This window comes from Pipistrellus hanaki, assembly GCF_964339955.1.
Source record: "Pipistrellus hanaki genome assembly, chromosome: X".
In the NCBI taxonomy this organism is placed as follows: Eukaryota; Metazoa; Chordata; class Mammalia; order Chiroptera; family Vespertilionidae; genus Pipistrellus; species Pipistrellus hanaki.
This window is the reverse complement of record NC_140524.1, coordinates 86335906-86359910: the sequence shown is the minus strand read 5'-3', so window position 1 is coordinate 86359910 and position 24005 is coordinate 86335906. Positions and strand designations below refer to the sequence as shown.

At 38.9% G+C, this 24005-nt stretch overlaps 1 protein-coding gene across 14 annotated transcripts in view; it reads left to right on the top strand.

Moving 5' to 3' along the window:
- GK (glycerol kinase) overlaps window positions 1–24005 on the top strand; it is a 68994-nt gene that overhangs the window by 5757 nt on the left and 39232 nt on the right. For all 14 annotated transcript variants that reach the window (XR_014793693.1, XM_084869624.1, XM_084869617.1 and 11 more), the window contains exons 2-4: window positions 7343–7416; window positions 10443–10549; window positions 16738–16815. Coding sequence is in view for 13 of the 14 variants with exons in the window: in XM_084869624.1 (XP_084725750.1) it covers window positions 7343–7416; window positions 10443–10549; window positions 16738–16815 (259 nt within the window). In the remaining variant the exon portion in view is untranslated. The remainder of the gene's footprint in view (window positions 1–7342; window positions 7417–10442; window positions 10550–16737; window positions 16816–24005) is intronic.

The following is a 24005-nucleotide window of genomic DNA, read 5'->3' as shown; positions in this document are numbered from 1 at the left end:
TTGGGAAACTATTTAAGTAGGCTTACATAAAACATAAATATTGCTGAGTTTACTAAAAAACTTTGTAGCCCATCTACATCTATTTGTTTGACTTGTTCTCAAAAATTATCTTTAGTCACTTATGAAATTTCATCACACTGAGTTATTTTCCTTGGTGACAAATTTTGTGTCAGAGAACAAATGGACTTATTTGACTCGGGTCTAGTAATAATTAATGTCGTTTTTAAACATTCGTTTAAAATCTTGCTTGGCGTTGACTTGTATTGACATAACCTTCAAACACGTGGGATCTACAGAACGTGTGAAGTGCAATTAACAAGTTTTGTTTGAAAAAGTTTGTGTTTGGTTTGGTTTTTGTTGCAAAACTAGGGCTAAGAAGATGGCGGATGAAGAGCATATTTGGCACTGCATGCTTTACGAGTTCCAATTAGGAAGAAAAGCAAGTGAGGCTGCAAAAAACATCTGTAGTGCTCTTGGTCAAGATGCAGTTAGCGCCAGAAAATGCCAGCGTTGGTTTGAGAAATTTCGCGAGGGAAATTTTTCGTTAGATGACAAGAGTGGTGAGGCCGTGTGTCCAATTTTGATCAAGAAGCTCTTCAAGCTCTTTTGGTGCAAAATCCTCAAATTACCCAACAAGAGCTTGCGACAACTTTAAATTGTTCACAAAAAACAATTTCCAATCAATTGCGTGCACTTGGCAAAGTCCAAAAGTTTGGAAAATGGGTTCCTCATGAGTTGACCGACAACAACCGTAATCAAAGAGTCACAATTTGCAGTTCGCTCCTCTCTCGTCAAAACCGTTTGCCGTTTTTAGAGCAAATTGTTACCGGAGATGAAGAATGGCTGCTGTATGTTAATTTGAAAAGGCGGCCTCAATGGTTGGACAAAAATGAGGCTCCGCAGCCCACGCCAAAACCTGACTTGCATGCGAAAAAAGTGATGTTGGTGTTTGGTGGAATTTTAAAGGAATTCTTCATTATGAACTTTTACCATCTAACCAAACCATTACAAGTGCAGTGTATAGTGCCCAATTGGAAAGGTTAGCCCAAGCTTTAAGAGAAAAAGAACCCGCGCTGATTAATTGGAAGGGCGTAATTCTTCACCACGATAACACACGACCACATACTGCAAGAATCACTGCTGAAAAACTGCGCCAGTTGCAATGGGAAGTTCTCCCTCAACCTGCATATTCTCCTGATATTTCCCCTTCCGATTACCATTTGTTTCGTTCTTTGCAAAACTTTCTTCTTGGAAAAAAATTTAATAATGAAGAATGCCTCAAAAATGCATTGTCCGAATTTTTTGCATCAAAATCACAAGAATTTTACAACAGAGGGATTAAAATGCTTCCTGAGCGTTGGGCACAAGTAGTAGAAAACAACGGCAACTATATTGTTGATTAAATTGTGTTGTATTGTTTAAATAAATTCGATTTAAAAAAGTATTAGAAAACGACATTAATTATTACTAGACCTAATAATAAGCCCAGGTAGAATAAAAGCATTATACTTCAAGATGATCTTCTAAGGACATGACTATTCAACCAAACCAAACTCAAACCAGCTTTAATATAAAATATTTTCTCACCCTAGCTGGTGTGGCTCAGTTGGTTGGAGCATCATCCCATATACTGACTAGAAGGCTATGGGTTCGATTCCCAGCCAGAGAACATGCCTAGGTTCGGGTTTGATCCCTAGTTGGGGCTGTACTGGAAGCAACCAATTGATGTGTCTCTTTCATAAATGTTTATCTCCTCCCTCCCCTCTCTGAAATCAATGTGCGTATCCTTAGGTGAGTATTAAAAAAAATACAAATGTATATATTTTTTCTCATATCACATGATTCTGAAATAGCATTTGGATTAGTTTTCTATTTTTGAGAATTTTTATGTAAGCATTTGATTCCTTTAAACCAATTAAACAACTCTTTATAAACCAATTCTAGCAATATTTTCTCAGAGGTAGGCATACATAAACTAATACTAGATGTTATCAGAGACCTGATAGTTTTTTTTTTTTAATATATATTTTATTGATTTTCTACAGAGAGGAAAGGAGAGGGATAGAGAGTGAGAAACATTGATCAGCTGCCTCCCACCCTCACTGGGGATGGGCCCGCAACCAAGGTATATGCCCCTGTTTGGAATCGAACCTGGGACCCTTCAGTCTGCAGGCTGATGCTCCATCCACTGAGCCAAACTGGCCAGGGCCATAGGGTTTTTTGTTTTTTTTTTTAATTTTAGCCGTAAATGAAAGTTTAGCCATGAGACAGGTAAAATAAGGCAAAAAAACAAAAACAAAACAAAACAAAAAAAAACACCCTTGATAGCAGTTGTGCGAACAGACAAGCAAGAGTGGGGCTGCCAGTCACTACTTGAGCCAATTAAGCAGAGACAGGGTTGAATCATATAGGAGCATTTATGCCAGTAACTGCAGCAGTGTGGGAGAGCAGCAGGTCATCCACGAAAATCTGCTCTGTCCCCCACCATAAGCCAGCTGCTTTTGTGGGATAGAAGGACAAAGGTTACTTGGGGAAATAGGCAGAAGGAATAAGAATGGGCCAGGACCGGTTTGGCTCAATGGATAGAGCGTAGGCTTGTGGACTGAAGGGTCCCAGGTTCGATTCCGGTCAAGGGCATGTACCTTGGTTGCAGGCACATCCCCAGTAGGGGGTGTGCAAGAGGCAGCTGATCGATGACTCTCTCTCATCGATGTTTCTAACTCTCTATTTCTCTCCCTTCCTCTCTGTACAAAATCAATAAAATATATATTAATAAAAAAAAAGAATGGATGTAATGGTTACAGGTTGCTGGCAATGTGAGCTAGGGGAGGAGGGTTGCAAAGGGCAATGACAAGGCTGTTAATCTTTCTATGATAATAGGCAGTTCTAGGATGTGAATGGACTTCATTCCAAGGTTAACTTCCTGTCCCGGGGTTCCTCTGTCAGGTTAGAATGTGCTTTCTCTAATCAGAACAGAAGAATCCCGGTTAACAGAGCATGGTTAATATTTCTTATAACTATCACGGTTAACAGATCATGATTCACATTTCTGCTCCAACAGTTGGAATAAGTTTATTTGTTCGGATTTCTTTCTTAACATTTGTGGAGAACGACTAAAATTTGTATTTGTTCTTGGCAAGGAGTGTTGGAGCCCAGCATAGCAGTTTGGGCTTTAAAAAACAAACTCATAGCCGAAACCGGTTTGGCTCAGTGGATAGAGCCTCGGCCTGCGGACTGAAACGTCCCTGGTTCGATTCCGGTCAAGGGCATGTGCCTTGGTTGCAGGCACATCCCCAGTAGGGGGTGTGCAGGAGGCAGCTGATTGATGATTCTCTCATCAATGTTTCTGACTCTCTATCCCTCTCTCTTCCTCTCTGTGAAAAATCAATAAAATATATATTTTTAAAAACTCATAAATAACCGTCATTTGCTTTTTTCTTTTCAGTCTTAGGACTTGCGGATGGTAAAAATAGGTGGGATATGAACTGCCTCTTGAGTTGCATTTCTGGTTTCACAAAGATTTGTAAGATATGGACAACTGTTCTCTATTCCCCCAAGAATTTGTTTGTAAGTCATGTGACATTATAGGTTGACCTGCTGGCCCAAGTACGTCATTCCACGTTTGCTTCTTTCCCTCCGGATGCATAATTTATTTTGCCTTGGCGGAGGAGGCTTTCTAAAAATTTTATTAGGCTCTGAATCTTTCGCTCCTAATTTTGCCAAGTTTCTGATTCAAAGTTATTAAGTCCTGTCAAATATGTTGTCAGGTTTCCCGTAGGAGAGACAGGGAGAAGTTTTAAAGTGCCAGTTCATACGCTAAAAGTTTCCTTTAGGATCCTTAGAGCTGTTTTGTTTTTTCAAGTCATTGTCTTTTAGAAACTTCTGCCTGTCAATCAAAGGTTCCTTGTCCCTGGGAGGTTTGGAATCCTCTTTAAGGGGGGGTGGGAGGTGCCTTGAGATCAACTTAAAGGTTTCCCTTTAAGTTTTAAATTATTATTTTTTTAAATATATATTTTGTTGATTTTTACAGAGAGGAAGGGAGAAAGAGAGAGTTAGAAACATCAATGAGAGAGAAACATCAATCAGCTGCCTCCTGCACATCCCCTACTGGGGATGTGCCCTCAACCAAGGTACATGCCCTTGACCGGAATCTAACCTGGGACCCTTCAGTCCAAAGGCTGACGCTCTATCCACTGAGCCAAGCCGGTTTCGGCTAAAAATGTTTTTAATTGGTTTTAGAGAGAGAGGAAGGGAAAGGGAGAGAAACATCGATGTGAGGGAAAACATTGATCGGGTACCTCCCACAAGCGCCCCTACTGGGGTTAGAACTCACAACCTGGGTTTGTGCCCTGACCGGAAATGGAACCAGGGACAACTGAGCCTTACCAGCTAGGGTTCTTTTTACTGTTATTTATTTACTTATTTATTTATTTTAATGAGAACATTTGCTTGCATTGTATTGCTATTGGATGGCATTGCACTGAGAAAGTCACAAGGTCTAAAAACATTAAATCTCAAAAGTGTTGTCAAGTTCTCATGCAGTGTTTCCCAAAGTGTGGTACTTGTACCCCCAGGGGTACAGGAAGAGTTTGGTGGGGATATGCACTGCACCGTGCTTAACTGCGCCTAATTCTACGTTCTCATGAGTACTAGGGGTACTCAGCGTTACGAAAATTATAGAAGGGGTACACATATGTCAAAAGTTTGGGAAACACAGCTAAAGGTGATGTCGGTTAGATCAGCAAAGGGGAAACGCACGAGGCCAGAATGGTGAGGGATTGCGAATTTATTCGATCATCCGCACACCAGCCCCCAGTTGGCCAGCGGCTTTTAAAGGAATTTTGGCGGGCTTTTTCTGGGCGGAGACTTCTTCATGCACACCTGGAGGGGAGATCATGGAATGTAGTCGCAGTAAATGAAATGTGGTCTCAGCAAAGGGAAGGGAATGTCCATAGTGAAGTGACCTGAGAAGTCAGTTCCTGTGGGAGGGGTCTCAATTCAGTTACCGGTACTTGATTAGACCTAACAATGTCCACTTTCTGTTCAGATTCAGTGTTCTAGAGAAGTAGGAAGGTCCAGGCTCTTTCTTGTCATATCCAAATGCTGTGTGATCAGATGGCGTCATGTTCCATGTAGCAAATAGAATTGACCCAAGTCTCTGCCTATTTCAAAGGCCTATAAATCTATTTTTAGTATGAGGGTCCTGAAGCCAGACTAGTTAAAACTAGGTGATGGAAGAAGGGTTGCACTTCATTCATAGCTCTATATAGGTCTGCTGTTGAGGTTTTTATAAATCCAGCCTGCAAAAAAGGACACCTTGTTATGACACCAGTGTCTCTTGGGGATTTGAGAGTAGACCCTGAGAGCAGTAGTAATATGGATGAAGAGAACACAACTGTGGTTTCCTATTAGAGTTTAGGCCACATAACCATTTCTCATTTGATAATTCTCCTAATAAGTACCTGACAGACCATACTTTTTCAGACATGCAACACATTTATTGAGCATTAAAACTGTCAGAAAACCCTTGCTGGTTTAACTCAGTGGTTAGGGCATCATCCTATGGACTGAAGTGTCCCAGGTTTGATTCCAGTCAAGGGCACAAGCCTGGGTTGCGGGTTCGGTCACCAGTGGGGGCCAGCAGGAGGCAGCCTATGAATGATTCTCTCTCATTGATGTCTCTCTCTCTCTCTCCCTCTCCCTCCCTGAAATAATAATAATTTATATATATATATATATATGTATATGTATATGTATATGTATATGTATGTATGTTTTTTTTTAACTGTCAGGAAAAAAAAATAATGCTCTGTCAGGCACTATTCTAGGCCCTAGAGATGCAAATAAAATAGGACAAAAGGAGCAGATATCCTAAAGATACTCTAATGCTAAGTTGTGAATTATACGGCCTTCTGCCAAGTGCCCTTTACTTATGATGTGTTTGTTAAGTTAACCTTTGACTTGTAAGATAGTTTATCTCCTCAAAGGGCTTGAAAATTTGCCTTCTTGCTTTCAGAAGATGTTTATTACTTCCTCCCAAAAAGGAGGTGTATGTTTGGTGGAAACGGAGTGGAGCAGCAATTCACTGTGTATTTTCTCTTATGTTTTTCTGTTTCTTAGTTTTCACTGAGCAGGTAATTTTCTCCCATAGGAAACCTAGGCATAGAAATACAATCTTCCCTAATTGGATATGACTCCACTGCTGCAATTATAGTAATTTGGGAAGTTAACTTGAATGCAACTATGAATCCTTACTCTGAAAGACTAAGTACTTTTTGGTACTCGAGGATAGGTGAAAACAATATACAGTTGACTCCTGAACAACACGGATTTATTTTATCTATCTATCTATTTATTTATTTATTAATTATTATCTTTAGATTCAAAAGCTGGGTGCCGGGTAGAGGCTGTCACTCTGATGGAGGGATAGTCAACACCCACCACAGACAACACAACAACACAGCACATTTATTGATTTCCAGAGGGGGGAACACGGATTTATTTTAAAGTGGCAGAAGTTCAATGAACCTGCAGTGTTCAAACCTGCGTTGTTCAATGGTCCACTCTGTGGTTGGGAATCCAACTATGTGGGTGTACTTATACATGGATTTCCCATGTACTTATACATGGAGGAGGGGCATTATTCATGGGTCAACAGTAGATGAAAAAAGTTTGCTAAGTTTTTTTTTTAAGTGTTTCGGTAGTATTATAATTGTGGAACATTGTAAAGCCTTTTTTTTTAGTCAGCTTTCATCCCTTGGGTTTTGCTGTTTTATATCAAGGGTCAGCAATTCGTGACAAGTATGTCACAGAGAGCCCTCAGCTGGTTGCCAGGATACACTTCTATTTGTCTATTATAAGAGCTGGATGTATTTGCTGCACTTCCCTTCAAAGAAATTCCCACAGTACGATTCCCTGCTCAGGCATCTGTGACTCTTCTTTCTGTCTCCACATCCAAGGTGGACGCTAAATGGACCATTCACACCATCACTATCAGCGTTTTGCCAGCTCTTTTATTCTTGGTTTTATTATTCTAAAAAAAAAATCTTTACTATTAAGTAATTGGTCAGCTCCTACATCTGGAGCCATTTTTGTTTTTTTAAAAATAAGTAATTGCCTCTTTAGCTTTATCTTCCATAGGTTTTTATTTATATAAACGGAAGTTATTTCTGAAGCTACCGTACAACTTTTATGTTTCTAGCTGGAGAGAAAGTAGGACATTATATGGTATTTCATCTGGGGCTTTTTCTATTAGTAAATAAGAACTTCAGTTGCTGAATAACTTGAAACACCTTTGCTCTTTGCCTGCGTTTTGAACACAGTATTGCAATATATTTTTCAGGTTTTCAATTCAAAAACAGCCGAACTACTTAGTCATCATCAAGTGGAAATAAAACAAGAGTTTCCAAGAGAAGGGTACGTTTCCTAATTTACTATGTAAACATATATCACATTTCTTAGGCCATCTCACCCCACCTGCCCAGGGGCTTTTTAAAGAAACTTGACCAAACACCTTTCTAAGAAGACTTGAGGGATGGGATAGCTATTAGTCAGGAAAATGAACAAAAATGGGATAGCTCAGCAAAATATCTGGGTATTTGATGATTTAGGAATTAAGCAACAGAAAAGAAGTGGATGATAAAAGTAATAAAGCAACGATGTATTAAATATTAGAAATCCTACATTAACTTTGAAGTCATTTAATTCTGGGTCTGCATCATTGCCCAACTACTGTTTGCTCTTTACAGTGTGTGTTTTTCTTAAATAAAGATATGTTTTTCTAAAAAGCACTCACATATCATACCAAAATTGTCCTTTTTTATAGTAATGTTCATATGTAGTAATTGTGATTAAATAGAATGTTGAGTATATTATTTTAAACGGCCATTTTCAACCTGTGTGCTACAAGAATTTTTAAAAAAAAAATTTATTTCTTTTATTTTATTGATTTTGTACAGAGAGGAAGGGAGAGAGATAGTTAGAAACATCGATGAGAGAGAGTCATCGATCAGCTGCCTCTTGCACACCCCCTACCTGGGGATATGCCCGCAACCAAGGTACATGCCCTTGACCGGAATCGAACCCGGGACCCTTCAGTCCCCAAGCCGACGCTCTATCCATTGAGCCAAACCGGTTTTGGCTACAAGAATTTTTAAAACATGAAATACCTGACTAGTTAATGGCACTGACCTCTTTTCCCTTAGATTGTCAAATTTAAAAAAATGACAGCAGCCAACACAATAATAGCTGTCCTGTGTAAATGAATCAAAATCATACCTAATTTTTTTTTTTTTTTGTCAGATTGGCAAAAATATTTTTTGGCGTGCTGTGGAATTTTAGTTATTAGTTTATGTGTGCCATGAGATGAAAAAGGTTGAAAATGGCTAGTTTAAAATGTTATGATATGTATGATACAGCCACTTTGAAAAATTGTGTGGCAGTTTCTTATAAAATTAACCATACTTCTGTAGCATTGCAACCTTAGGAGGATTTAATCCAAGAGCAATTGAAAGCATATGTCTAAAGAAAGACTTATAGATGATTTATTCATAATAACCCAAAAGCAACCCAAGTGTCTGTCATCAGTGGAATGGGTGACAATGAAATACTGTTCAGCACTTTTTAAAAAATATATATATTTTATTGATTTTTTACAGAGAGGAGGAGAGGGGGATAGAGAGCTAGAAACGTCGATGAGAGAGAAACATCGACCAGCTGCCTCTTACACACCCCCTACTGGGGATGTGACTGCAACCAATGTACATGCCTTTGACCGGAATCGAACCCAGGACCTTTCAGTCCGCAGACCGACGCTCTACCACTGAGCCAAACCGGTTTCGGCTGTTCAGCACTTTTTAAGCAGTGAACTGATACATGCTACAGCATAGATAAATCTTGTTGATATCATGGAAAGTGGAAAAGGCTGTACATGAAAGAATGCATGCAGCATGGCTATATTAAAAAGTCAAGAGGCTAAACTAATTTAGAATGACAAATCTAAAACTGTGATTGACATAAGAGAGCCATGAAAGAATTTCTAGAATGATAGAAACATCCCATATTTTGACTTGGGTATTGGTTAGATGAGTTATATACATTTGTTAAAACTCAACAAATTGTGCACTTTAGATCTGTTCATTTCACTATAAAGTTTCCTTCAATTTAAGAAAGAGAAAAGATTGGTGTCCTACCATATTTTATAATTTCTTTCTATGACTTTTTTCTGTTTTAAAGAATTCCTTTGTTTAGTAATAAAAGCTGTTGATAGGTTAGCTGCAATAGAGTGACTTTCCGCAGGCCTGATCCCAGTACAATTTGGAGAGAGGATACATGTGTCTTGGAGGGATGAAAATTAGAAATATGTTGAGAGATTGGGTTTCTGGAAAAAGAGTTTAGAGACAAGAACTCAAAGCTCAGGAAAGCTAGGACGGCTTGAGGAAGGCAGAGAAGAAAGACATTTGGAACTCTTGCTACTTGCTGATCCTAGGGTAGGATTCTTGTAGCTTGTGTCATTTCTGTTTTTGGGGTTTCCTCAGTCGCCATATGTTTCTCCCAGGTTTCTCTGCCTCATCATTTATTTTTATTTTAAAAAAATATATCGTTAATGATTTCAGAGAGGAAGAGGGAGAGAGAGATAGAAAAAAAATCAATGATAAGAGAGAATCATTGATTGGCTGCCTCCTGCACGTCCTCTACTGGGTATTGATCCTGCAACCCAGACACATGCCCCTGATGGACCCTTCAGTCTGCAGGCCAATGCTCTATCCCCTGAGCCAAACCAGCTAGGCCCCTAGCTGCTAGGGCATGCTTCAGCATTTATTATGAGCCTTTCAGCCTTCTGAGGCCCTGGTTCCTTACCAAAATTGCACTGGGATTGGGTCTGAAAACTTGGACAATTGCTTGTCTACTTGAAATAGTTATTAGAAAACATTTACAATTTCCCCCAAAATACTAACAAAACATTTTGAGGGGGAAAAAATGGCAAAATAGATTAGTATACTTATTTGACTTTTCAGAATTTCTTTTGAGAGGTAGATATCAATCTACTTAGAAATAACTAAAGAAAGAAAGGAATAGTGACTAGTGAAACATGCAGATAGTTTTATCAATGTATCAAACCCATGGGATATAAAGAATTGGGGAACTAATTTCTTACTGGATTTGAAAAAATAATTTTAAAATAGATAGAATATTTGGAATTTTGTGACCTGTTATTACTTGCTTCCTTTCAAATGATTGATTACTATATGAAGACTAATAAAAACGTAAGGGACGTAAAATAGGCTTTTCTTTAAATTGTTTCTTTAGATTATTGAATATGCTTTGCTTTGCTCATCTGATTTTACTTTATACAACAGCCACACTCTCTGAAGTGAACATTTCTAGAGATATAAATGTTTTGCTTTCTTGTGGACTAACCAAATGCATTCTTTTGTTCAAAGATGGGTGGAACAAGATCCTAAGGAAATTCTGATGTCTGTCTATGAGTGTATAGAGAAAACATGTGAGAAACTTGAACAACTCAATATTGACATTTCCAACATAAAAGGTATTTTTAATAGAATATTTCTCTCCATGGTATGATTATCTCAATAAAATCTATTCATTCATTCATTTACTTGGTGCATAATTGAGTATCTATCCAGTGCCAAGCAGGTCCCTGTTCTCATGAAGCTTTTTTTTTGGGGGGGGGGTGGTTTGGGGGGAAGACAGGTTTTGACATCAACAATAAGAGCAGACAAATACAAGCTAATTTCAATATTGATAGGTTCCATGCAGAAAATGAAACTGAGTTCTATGGTAGGGTGTGCCTAGAGAGGCTTACTTTAGATTGGTTGGCCAAAGAATGCCTCTTTGAGGAGATGATACTGTTACTGAGGTCTCAAAAGCCAAATGGGGCCAGCCATGCCAATATTTGGGGAAAGAGTAGTTGAGGAAAAGGAAGCAGCACATGCAAAGATCCTGAGGTAAGAATAAGCTTGTGGCACATTTCTGGATCAGAAAGAAAGCCAGCATGTCAAAAGTAGAGTGAAAGATGGGTGAGGGGTGAGGGTGGGTACATAGGTAAGAGGTTTCAATAGCAGTTGAAACCAGGGAAGGAGCTAGGGCTTTGTAGTACCACTTAGGAGTTTGGATGTTACCCTTTCCTCATAAGAGGCTATTTTTCCATTGATTGTTAGAGAAAGTGGAAGGGAGGGCAATAGATAGAAAGAGGAAAACATTGATGTATGTGAGAGGGACATATCAATTGGTTGCCTCTTATATGCGCCCTGATGGAGAGGCCAGGATCTAGCCTGCAACCAAGGAAGGTGCCCTTGACCTGAATCAAATTCCCATGACCCTTCAGTCTGTAGGTCGACACTATCCACTGAACCAAACCGGCTAGGGCTTGGATGTTATTCTTAGTATCACAGAGAGCAATGAAAAGGTTTCAAGGGATGACAGGATCTGATTTGTGGTTTAAAGACAACTTCCTGACTGCTGTGTGAAGCCATGTGGAGAGTGGATGGTAAAGGCCTAAGTCGGATACAGGAAGACCACAGTAGAGGTTGCTGTGGAAGTTTTGAGAAAAAGGAAGATGGCAGTGAGGGCGGGGAGAAAGGGCCAGAACTTCTTGATGGATTAGCTGTCAGAGTAGTACAGAGAGGATGGGGGAAGATGGGTCAAAAATGATGTTTGGCTCAGTGGATAGAGCATCGGCCTGCGGACTGAAGGGTCCCAGGTTTGATTCTGGTCAAGGACATGTGTCTTGGTTGTGGGCACATCCCCAGTGGGGGTGGGGGGGTGCAGGAGGCAGCTGATTCATGTTTCTCTCATCAATGTTTCTAACTATCTCCCTTCCTCTCTGTAAAAAAAAAAAAAAAAATCAATAAAATATATTGAAAAAAAATCCATTAAAAATATGCTTGGATTTTTGCCAGAGCTCCTAGTAGATAGGAATGCCTTTTCTTGAGGAGAAAGATTAGAATGAGGAGCAATAGAGGGAGTGGGGGTTGTTTGAAATAAAAATACTTTGCTTGTAAAATCTCCCTAAAAATATTGGTTTGAGAGTGTTAGACTATTTCAGATCTCTTAATTCCTAGTAGTTTTAATATAAAAACTATCTAAGTTTGGGTTTGCATCATTTATACAGTGAGAAGAAAAATAGCCTAGTCATCCAAAATTGACAAAGTAGTATAAAGGGCAGAACATAATGTGGTAATCACCATATCTTTGTAATTTAAACTTTTCAAGTTCATTCAAGGGCTGTTTTTTCTCCATCAGCTCAAGGTGGGTGAAATCATCCATTGGTGATGGCAGTGTCTTGAGATTCACATCTTTCTTGGCACTGAGATTTACCAGTATTCTTGAGATGAAACTGATTTTTTTTCAGATTTTCCCCTATTGTTATATTTTAAAAACTCACTAAAAAAGACAAACATAATCAAACCATTTATTCAGCAAACCTATAGAGTGCCTACTATGTGCTGGGTATGCTAGGGAAACAATGGGACACAAATAGTGTTGTGCAGCTAACAGTCAAGTGGAGGAAACATGAGTCCAATAATCAATAATTACATATTAATGGAAAGTTGTAACAATGAGATAGTTATTTCTGTTAATGTAGACTTTTTAAAGAGAAACCAACACCCTTGTGTAGATTTGCTATTTTGTTAAAATATAGTTTAATATTTACAGAGAGGAAGGGAGAGGAACAGAGAAATAGACACATCAGTGAAGGGAGAGAATCATTGATGGGCTGCCTCGTGCATGCCTCACTGGGGATCTAGCCTGCAATCTGGGCATATGTCCTAACTAGGACCTCCTGATTCATAGGTCGATGCTCAACCACTGAGCCATGACTGGTGACATTTTAAAAATATTTTATCCCTCTAAATGGCAGTGTTTCAGACTTTTTAGAGTTGCATTCATCAAGTTTCAGATGAGTTGTGCATTGAAATGATTGTTGGTTGCTTTCTTGAATTGTTCTCAGCTTTCACAGTCAAAACAGGGTGAACATATAAGAGGCATCCAGCAGCACACTCTGATGTCAAAACATTCAAAATCACATAGTTGGTCATGCACTGGATGTAGATTCCAGGGCGGTTAGCCATGGTTTTGATACCATTCTACCTCCTTTAAAGGTAAGGTAGGCAACTTAGTGGCCCTCTGTTTTTTGCTTTTATTATTATTTATTTTGTTAATCCTCACTTGAGAGGACATTTTCCCATTAAATTTTAGAGAGAGTGCAAGGGAGGAAGACAGACAGTGAGAAAAACATCCATGTGAGAGAAACACATTGATTGGTTGCTTTCTTCATGCACCCTGACCAGGGCCAGCGATCAAGCCTGCAACCTAGGTCCATGTCCTTGACTGGAATCATACCTGGGACCTTTCAGTCTGCAGGCCAACACTATCCACTGAACCAAACCCGCTAGGGCTTACTGGCCTTCTATACCCACTCAGATACCATTCCCTTTTCTCTTATTTGTGATGTATGTGAAGATGACATGCAACTCCAGGCCAAGTGACTTGTCTTTCACTTGCAGCAACTGATCTGGAAGAACACTGAACATGCTGCTATTTGCTCTACACTGCTGTCTGGCCAGGGTGAAACCCATAGCTGAGCCAAAGTGACCCAGCACTTTCTTCTCGGCACTACCAGCCTATAGTCACGGAAGGGAATGTCCCACAGGCCCCTCCATACCAAGCCAGTTGTGTTCAACGCCCCTTCCCCAACCCCCGCCAGATAATTTATTAATTGGCTCTGCCAAGGACAAAGCTTTTGCTTGCCTATATAGAACAATATATTCATCACAGAATGCTAATGCTTAAAGGATCTTTGGTTACCAAGATCTCTAGCTACAAATGAGGGAAAGCGACTTATTGCAGGTCATGTGGCTGCGTAGTGGTAGATGACATTAAAGCACAGCTCCCTGTCTTATGGTCCGGTGCTCTTTTTCGTAAGCAACACTGATAATCTCACAAACCTTCCGTTTTAATTTTATTTTTTTAAAATATATCTTTATTTCAGAGAGGAAGGGAGAGAGAGAAACATCAATGATGAGAGAAAGTCATTGATCAGCTGCTTCCCACCTGCCCCCCTACTGGGGATTGAGCCCACAACCTGGGCATGTGCCCTGACCAGAATCGAGCCATGACCTCTTGGTTCACAGGTCGACTCTCAACCACTGAGCCACGCTGGCTGGGTATGAGAAGCTATTTCACTGGACTTTGTAGGGAAGCTGTTTCTCTGGACTTTGTAAGAAAAACTATTTTACTTGGCACAAAGGAATTAAGATAGAGGGAAAAGGAGTGGTCAGGGAGGAACCTATAACCAACGAATCAAATGGAAATAGCTCCAGATTACATTCTGAATCAAGTTAGAATGAGCCAATGAATGCGACTTATTGCAGGTCATGTGGCTGCGTAGTGGTAGATGACATTAAAGCACAGCTCCCTGTCTTATGGTCCGGTGCTCTTTTTCCTAAGCCACACTGATAACCTCACAAACCTTCTGTTTTAATTTTATTTTTTTTAAATATATTTTTATTTCAGAGAGGAAGGGAGAGATATGAGGGACATAGAATAGTGGCTCATAGATTGTGGCTAAGGGAGCAGCCAGTCCGTAGTGGGGAGCAGTGGGAGATTTTAGTAGACCATGAATTCATTCCTAGCCACCATTGTGAAGTTGTCACATTCACAGTACTACACTTTACTTATTTTTAAATATATTTTATTGATTTTTCACAGAGAGGAAGGGAAAGGGATAGAGAGTTAGAAACATCTATGAGAGAGAAACATCCATCAGCCTCCTCCTGCACACCCCCTACTGGGGATGTGCCCACAACCAAGATACATGCCCTTGCCCGGAATCGAACCCAGGACCCCTCAGTCCGCAGGCCTACAATCTAACCACTGAGCCAAACCGGTATGGCCACAGTATTACACTTTAGCAGCCTGTGGCCGAGGTCCCACTGAGGTCTCTAGTCTCTGTTGTACTCATTGTACTATCGGGAATTCACTCCTGCTTTGGCTAGTCCCCATTTTCTTAATCCACTCTCCTCAATAATGATGACAATGAATAGTAGCAGTAAGTAACATTGAGTGCTTACTATGTGCCAGGCACTGTTTTAACATGCAAGCCCTGTAAGGTGGGAACTACTGTGTTCATTTTACAGAAAATGAAACAGACCCACGGTCATGCTGCTGGGAAGCAGAGGAATTAGACTTTCAACCCCAGCAGTCTGGCTTCAGAGCCTAATCTCTACTGAATAGTGCCCCAAACTTGTGATTCAGCTTCTTCTAGGTCCCATTTTTGAGCAAATAACCATAGCCTTCTGCCCTACTTGAGGCTCCTCCCTCCATCTGTGTATTAATCTCATCCTCTCTTGTCACTAAGAGGATCAGAACCATGTCCCATTGATGCCCAGCCTTGCTCCCCATTCTCCTTGCTCTTAAGTCCTATAAAAATTTGTGCCTTCTATTAAAAAAACAAAACAAAACAAAAAACAACCAAATCTCTTCCTTAGAGTAGAATCTCATTCATCTTTGTCCCTTTAGAAAAGGTGTTCAGCCGAAACCAGTTTGGCTCAGTGGATAGAAGGGTCCCAGGTTCGATTCCAGTCAAGCGCATGTACCTTGGTTGCGGGCACATCCCCAGTAGGGGGTGTGCAAGAGGCAGCTGATCGATGACTCTCTCTCATCGATGTTTCTAATTCTCTATTTCTCTCCCTTTCTCTCTGTAAAAAATCAATAAAAGATATTGAAAGAAAATACACTTAAATAAAAAGAGCTCGATATATATATATATATATATATATATATATATATATATATATATATAGCCCAGTGAGTTCAACCTGGGTTGTACAGTAGAATCACCTGGGGAATGTTAAGAAAAAATATTAATGCTCAGATTCCCCCCTAGATCAGTTAAATCCAGACGTTTGGGTCAGGGTCTGAGTATTGGTATGTCTTAAAAGCTCTGCAGCTGATTCCAATGTACAATCAAAACTGAGAACCTCTGATTAAGCTGAATTGAAAAAGATGGTATAGATTTGTATTTTATAGTAACTTACTGTAATTATAGCACTTGAGTTGTAACTGTGGGACAGTATAATGTAAATGCCATCACATATTGTCTTTATGCTAAATAAAACTCATATGTTCCATATTATATTATTAAAAGACAAGTAAGATTGAATTTCAAGTAACCATAATGTGCATTTGCCCAGCATGGGGGATCTTATCTGTGGCTATTTTCTTAAAATGAAGATGTGTGTACACACACACACACACACACACACACACACACACACACACACGGAAATTTCTTGTATCAGTTAGTAAATAAATGAATGAGGTGACTGTTGTTTTCCTTAGAATAATAAATTGGGTATTGTAAATTTGGAATGTTACTGCATTCCCCTTTTTAAGGCAACCTGGAAGCATTTCATCTGGATATTGATCTGGGTTCATATCATCTTGTGCTGGGAATGAAGCAGGAAGGAGTCTGTAACAATAAAAAGAAACACTTGACATTGGGTGTTCACTTTTCCTGGGGCCACTTAAAGAAAAGAAATTCAACACCATTATAAATGTTCCAGATATTTTTGTTGTTGTTCCAGATATTTTTTGAATTGTGTTTAGTCGTGCCTATTTAACCTGTTTAAAAAAAAAACACAAAAAACAATTCTGAAGTCGTTTTCTTCTTGTTTAATTTCTGTTCCCTTCTGTTTAACTTTCTCTTTAAAGCTATTGGTGTCAGTAACCAGAGGGAAACCACTGTGGTCTGGGACAAAATAACTGGAGAGCCGCTCTACAATGCTGTAGGTAAGCTGTTGTGCATGGATGTCAAACAAAAGGCCTTTCTCCACTTGCAAATGTTGTCATACTAAACTATCCGGCTAAAAAAGCATGTGGTCATGGTTCCTATAATTGGATGGAATGGCAGAAGAGTCCTCTAAGAAAATTATTGTGATACATATACACCATTTTTAGCTATTGATTCACATCTTGAATTAACTCCTTTTCCCATTTTCTGATTTATTTGTATTATACAAATGGGTTGATGTTGCCAGAACTGTTTTATAATCCCTGCTGTTTCTGACACCTAAAGAGATCTCTACTCCTCCTCCTCCCCTAAAACATCAAAATTACAAGCGTTCATAGTTCTATCTCTAGAAAGCATTTTCGTACTTGGGTCTTCCCACCTAGAGGAATTTCAATAGATTCCTCTGAGGTTATGAAAATCAAAACCTTAGCTCACTTTGCTACAAACTAGGCTGTTTCAGTAGGAGTTCAAAAACTCAAAAATCTCAAGTATACCACCATTAGATATCACGTCTTATTAAATGTAAATGATCATGAGTATATTTTAGCATCATGTCAACATGACAATCGAGCACTGAATGATTATGTCACTTGCAAAAAGGAAAATTTCTTTCTAAATATATAATCAGTAAAAGGCATAATTCTGTCACAATTAGCAAAGCACGGTTTTTGTCAATAAAATACCAGTGTGTGGGGTGGGGAACGGAGGCAAAAATTGTCAGAGATGGGATGATTTCTAGAGTGAGCTATTTTTACTTTACAGTGACTTTAGTAATATACAATAGCTACTTTAGTATTAATTGGAAGAAAGTGATAAACAGAAAATATACTAAAAAGTTGCCTGGTGAAGAGTAGCATGAATCTTCTGGAAATAAGTTTAAAAAAAATGAGGCATTTAATGTTACTATGCTATAAGAAAAACATTTAGTATGTCTTCTGTGCTTATGATTTTTAAAAAATACTCAAAAACTCTCAAAGAATTGCAGTCAAAGCTCCTATTACTCAAAAGTACATCTTTTACGTGTTTATTTTGTCCTTATAAGCAGCTCATTCTGACTATAAGTAAAGCAGGGTATTACCATTCTAATGACTAGTGCCTAAGACAGTATTTTTTCACAGATCAATTTTAGCCAACTTCTTGAACTAGTGAGGGTTTTCCTTTTTTGTTTGTTTGTTTGTTTTGTTTTGTTTTGTTCTCCTAGTGAAAGGAAGTGCCTACTCAAAGGAGCCAGAATGTTCCCGTTAAACTCTAAACTTGAATTGTAAAAGTGCAACTTTGTACTTTGAGTTGTCATTTTAAAATAATGCAACTGGGTTAGTTGAAGTTATGCTTATAGTGAAGGATTTCAAGTAAATATTTTACCAGAAAAGCTTCGTTTGTGATGTGCTTGTTTACTCATTTCCTTGTCTTCTACCTGTGTCCCTCTGCACCCCTCCCCTGTTCTCTGTGATTTAGAGGATTAATTCCAACCATAATTATGAAATATGAAGATCTTTTTCTCCACACTGAACCAAATGCATGCTTTGAGAACTTCTTGCACGTTTATTGAGGACAGGACTTATTGGCTGTTTTTGTAAGCACTTTAGAATCTAGTTTGGAAAGAGACTAACAAAATTAGGGAATAGTTGATAATTGCGTTTTGCTAAATTGAAGAAAAATGAGCAAGTACATGTTAGTATGGATTTTGAATTTTTGGCATATCTTTGGGGAAGGTTGAACTCCATTTTAGGCCTGGATGAATGTATTTGAGTTACATTAGTAAAAGGGAGTATTGAAGGACAGTGTAAAAATCTATGAAGGTGAAAATATGTATACTTATTTCACCAAAGAGTGAAGACACTGATCAAATTCGAGCATAGAGTGGCTTATCTAAGCATTTTAATAGAACTAGCAGTGAAAATGATGTTCAATAAGTGCTAACTGCTATTGCTGTTGACTAGGGATTATGCTAAACCCATGTTATTTAATCTCAGTGACCCTGAAATAGATTTTACTAGCCTTATTTTCTAAATTAATTATAGAAAAGCTATATAACGTATCCAATGCTGTATAGAGGTAAAGCCAGTTTGAACATAAACCTCTCCAACCCCAAAGCCTCTGTTCTAATTTTGATAGATAGAAGTTGTTGTAGATAGAGAGGGCCTGAAAACCATGCCCTGGGCAACATGGGGCAAAATGGGACAAAAGTGGTGGAATGAGTTATTTCAAATGCACCCGTCTGTTGAGAACACCTAGAGAAGTGGGACACACACACACACACACACACAATTATCTGAAGGACTGGACAGCTACCAAGGCAGTGAGGAATTGTGAGTCCAGGAGAGAAGGAAAGCCCAGAGAGATGGGCCTGGCATTTGTTGTCGCTCGAGATATCTGTGAATTCGGAAAGGAGTATCTGAGGGCTAAGCAGCACTGTCATAGGTTATGAAGTTAGTGAGGCAAAGGATGGAGTCAGAGGCTGCCAGTGGTGGGAGAAATATTGGTAAGATCACAAACTTCTGATTGGCACTGTGAAGGGTCACTCTTAGAAGTAAGGTGAACTGAAAATAATCTTCATAGGAATTAAAGCCCAGATTCAGATAACTTGAAAACCCCGATTAGATTAAGATGTTCTGAGGTTGCTAATTCTCCTCATCTAACTTCCTTTTAGAGTTTTCATATACAATTTCTAGTTTTCTATAAAAGAATAGTCAAGCTTACAAAGCAACTTGTGACTAAAAACAACAGAGGCAAGTGACATTAGAAACAGACCCATAGGAAATCCTGATATTGGAGTTACCAGACTTTAAAATAATTGTGATTATCTGGCTGGTGTGGTTCAATGGATTGAGCCTCATCCCAGGCACCAAGAGGTTAGTTACCATTTTGATTCCCAGTCAGGACACATGCCCAGGTTTCAGTTTGATGCCCCAGTAGGGGCCATGCTGGAGGCAGCCAATCATGTTTCTCGTCAATGTTTCTAACTTTCCATTCCTTTCTCTTTAAAAAAGTCAATGCAAACTTTTTTTAAAGTAAAATAATCATGATCAGCATATTCAAGCAATTAATTGACAAGATGGATGACATTAGAAAAAATTAGGAATTTGCCCTAACCGGTTTGGATAGAGTGACGGCCTGCGGACTCAAGGGTCCCAGGTTTGATTTCGGTCAAGGGCATGTACCTTGGTTGTGGGCACATTCCAAGTAGGGGGTGTGCAGGAGGCAGCTGATTGATGTTTCTCCCTCATCAATGTTTCTAACTTTCTCTCCCTCTCCCTACCTCTCTGTAAGAAATCAATAAAATGTATGTATTTTAAAAATATTAAGAAATTAAAAGTGGAAATTCTAGAATTAGTGAACCAGAAGAGGGATCAGAAGTAAATATCCAAACTGAAGAACAGATAGACAAAGGTTTAGAAAAAACAGAAGAAGAAAAAATCTAAGAGAAATATAGAGTAAGGTGAGGAGGTTCAATGGATTTGTAATTGGAGTCCCAGAAGAAATGGAAAAAGACATATTAAAGTTTTTTTTAAAAGATGAAAGATATCAAGCCACAGAATCAAGAAGCACTTAGATCCCCAGGGAAGATGAATACAGAAAGCCATACATAAACATATGCTGAGACCTAAAGATGAAACAAAAATTTTTAAAAGTAAGCAGAAGTAGGAGAATTTCCAGGTACTGATTGATAGTGGGCATGAAATATATTTGCTGAAGAAACTGAAGACTGAGAAAGGCTATTTGTTTTTGCTTGCAATAAAGGTGTGTTTGTATACTGACATCTTTTGTATCACATACAATTATAGGCATATAAAAAAGTTCAAATGGGTCCATTGACGGACGGATGGCCCATGTTAGTAGTTTCGTATACCTTTAGAACTCGTGTGTTCATTCTCTGACCATCGTAAACATTGGTGTGGTATCTAAAATGAGGAAGTGTCACTTTGCATCACTACTTCCAGTTACTGTGCCATGATGCAACCATTTACTATTATGGCCTCAGAGGTAGAGGGAGCTTTGTGGTCTGGAATCTAAATCAGGCCTTCTGCTGCTCTCATCTGTCTTCACTTATTTTGGTCCCTCTGGTACTTTTCTCTCTCCCTCTAAGCATTATTTTCATCAATATCCTTTTCCAAAGAGTCCCCTCCAACCCACTCGCTGCTATTTTTCTAAGCCCTTTTCTTCTAAAATCAACTTGATAGTGGTCTACATACACATATCTAAATATTATTGACAGAAGGTTTTGGGTTTATGTATATACCACAGGCTAAATTGATAAAGACAAAACTACGGTATCCAAGTGATTCCAATGCCGAGTGGGGAAAGTCTGGAAACAATGAGATGTAGTGTGTTCATATGCACATTTCACTAATGCCACCAGTGAAATGTTCTGGCCTAACTAGGATAGAACATAGTAAGGACTAATATTCAGGGAAGCAAGAACTACTGATTTAAGACCTTCCATGTATTAAAGAGAACCACCCACAAAAGCATTTGTCTCTGAAATAATTTTCCTTATTTAAATTGTATTGCGAACAATTTTTCGTAAGATGTTGGATTTAAAGTTCCCTATGACACACAACTTTTTAGGCTGAGTGTGCAATTTTAAACATGCCTCATCCTTTTTGCCTTTTTAAATTTTTACATATTGGTTAACCCTGGGCAATTATTAAACCTGTGTAATCATCTGTTGAGATCTGAAAGAACCTTGAGCTTATTTTTTTAATCTTTTCTGGATTGAGGTATGTTTCAAAGTATCAGCATGAAAGAAAACCATAGATGGCAAACGACTGAAACTCAAGTACAGTGGGTCTTAAACAACAAAACTGTGGTTTTATTTTTATTGTTTTGAAGATTTTTTACTTTTGTAAAATCTAGAATAGCCAGCTGTATCAAGATCACCTATTTTTCATTATTTCAAGTTTTTTATGACAGTTCTTTGAATGCCTTCTGTCTCCTTCAATCCTGGATGAAGAAATACTGGCATATTTTGCAATGATTGGATTCTTTAACTCTGGCCAGTTTATATTTAAAGTAACTGAATTAAAATAATATTGAATATAAACTGTAATTGAAAAATAAAATTTAGCCCAGCGGCTGTGACTCAGTGGTTGAGCATCGACCTATGAACAAGGAGGTCATGGCTCGATTCCTGGTCAGGGCACATGCCTGGGTTGCAGGCTCCATCCCCAATGTGGGGTGTGCAGGAGGCAGCTGATCTGCACACCCCACAGTGATTCTCTCTCATCATTGATGTTTCTCTCCCTCTCCCTTCCTCTCTGAAATCAATAAAAATATATTAAACTTAAAAAAAAATTTTAAGCCCTGACTGGTTTGGCTCAGTGGATAGGGTCGGCTGTGGACTGAAGGGTCCCAGGTTCGATTCCGGTCAAGGGCATGTACCTTGGTTGAGGGCACATCCGCAGTAAGGGGTGTGTAGGGGGCAGCTGATCGATATTTCTCTCTCATCAATGTTTCTAACTCTCCCTCTCCCTTCCTCTCTGTAAAAAAAAATTAAAAAATATATTTAAAAAAAAATTCAAGAAAATTAAAACTTTAAAAATGCAAAATAAAATAACTGCATTAGATTTTGACTTTGAAGTCTCCAATCTTTAGTGTTTTGTTCTGTTTGTTACTATGAAGCCATCCTGGCTATACCTATGTCATAGAGATTTAATTCTGGATTCAGACTCTGGGTTCAAATGGTGACTTTTCCATTCACTACATTCTGTGCCTGTTCTCTTGGGAGCTAAACTAGAGAAATTAAAAGTGTTTAATAGGGTTGAAGTAAAGACCAGTGCCTAGTATATGTAGGGTATGTAAAACAGTGTGGCTGACTATATGGCCACTCATTTGAATTGGCTGATAGCCTTTCTAATCCAGGAATGTCAGATGAAAAGATTGATTTATACATGACACGTGTTTTAGGGGAAATGCAGAGCCTACTCGGAGTCACACACTTGTCTCAGTCATCGGCATTTATACAACTAACACTGACATAGGTTTCAGCCCCCATGTTCTGGCGTATACATCGATGTATTTTAATTCATCCCCTCCCCCACTCCATTTTCCCTTTGGCCTCATTTGATTTCTGAAAAATGTAATCAAGGACAGTCATCATATAATCTCTTCTTTGCAAATGACCTTTTACCCAGCTTAATTAATAGCTTAACTTTTGGCAAGCGGTAACACCTGGCAAATAAATCTGGTTTACTATTGTGTCTCTTATGAGGGAAACTCGATAACACTTTGTGTAGCTGTCAGCAGTCCTTGCTTAGGGTGTGTTCCATAAGCTGGAGCCTCCCATATTCCTCTCACTTCCTGTCAGGCCACTAGCTCTTCATGACAGACCATCTCAAATGAGATGTATTATTTGCCTTTGCTTCTAGTCAACAAAATAATTTAGATTATCTCTAGTGTATTTTTCCCCCTTAAGGTACTTTTCCTTTCTATTGTTATGGCTAACCAAAAATAACACAAATTTCTAAATATTCTCAAAATAACTTTTTCCTTTGTGCTGTTACTACACCACTAAGCTAACCCTGGTCCATGGGCACTGAGGCAACTGCATTTCTCTTCACTCTTAAAACTTTGTTTTTCAGCACAAATCAAATCTATCAGATATACCAGAAGTGGCTTTATTTGATACAAATGAAAGTTTCACATCATCCGAGTTTTTTTTTGTATTGTTCTTTTTTTTTTTAACTTTGATGGTCTGAACCATTTAAATCCAATTTACTTGGTTTAAAGGGAAATGCCTTCTAGTAACAGGCTGTATAATATTCCAGACCCCCTAGCAACTATTTTTCTCATTTAAAAAAAAAAAAATCACTTTGGAACTTAGCTATTTCCTGTTCCCTCTGAACATGCTATTTTTGTGGTGATGGCCTTTCACTTCCTGCCACTGTAGCAGGGAAGTGCTTTCTTGGGGACCTGCCTTCCCAAAGCAGCCGTTACATCCCTTCTTGCGAATGGCCCCAACACAGACGGGAACACTTCCTAAGCATCCCTTCCTAACATCCACTGGGGATGTGCTCACTCACTAAACCACATAGCCTTTTCTTTTCAGTGTTTGGGTGAGCCCCCAGTAACCAACTGAGCCACTTTTCCAACTAGGTCGCAGCTCTGTGGCCAGGTAGGGAAGAGTCCTCCTGAGCAAAATACGGGTCTACACCTGGTCTTGCCCCGATGGAAATGCCATTGAACCAGA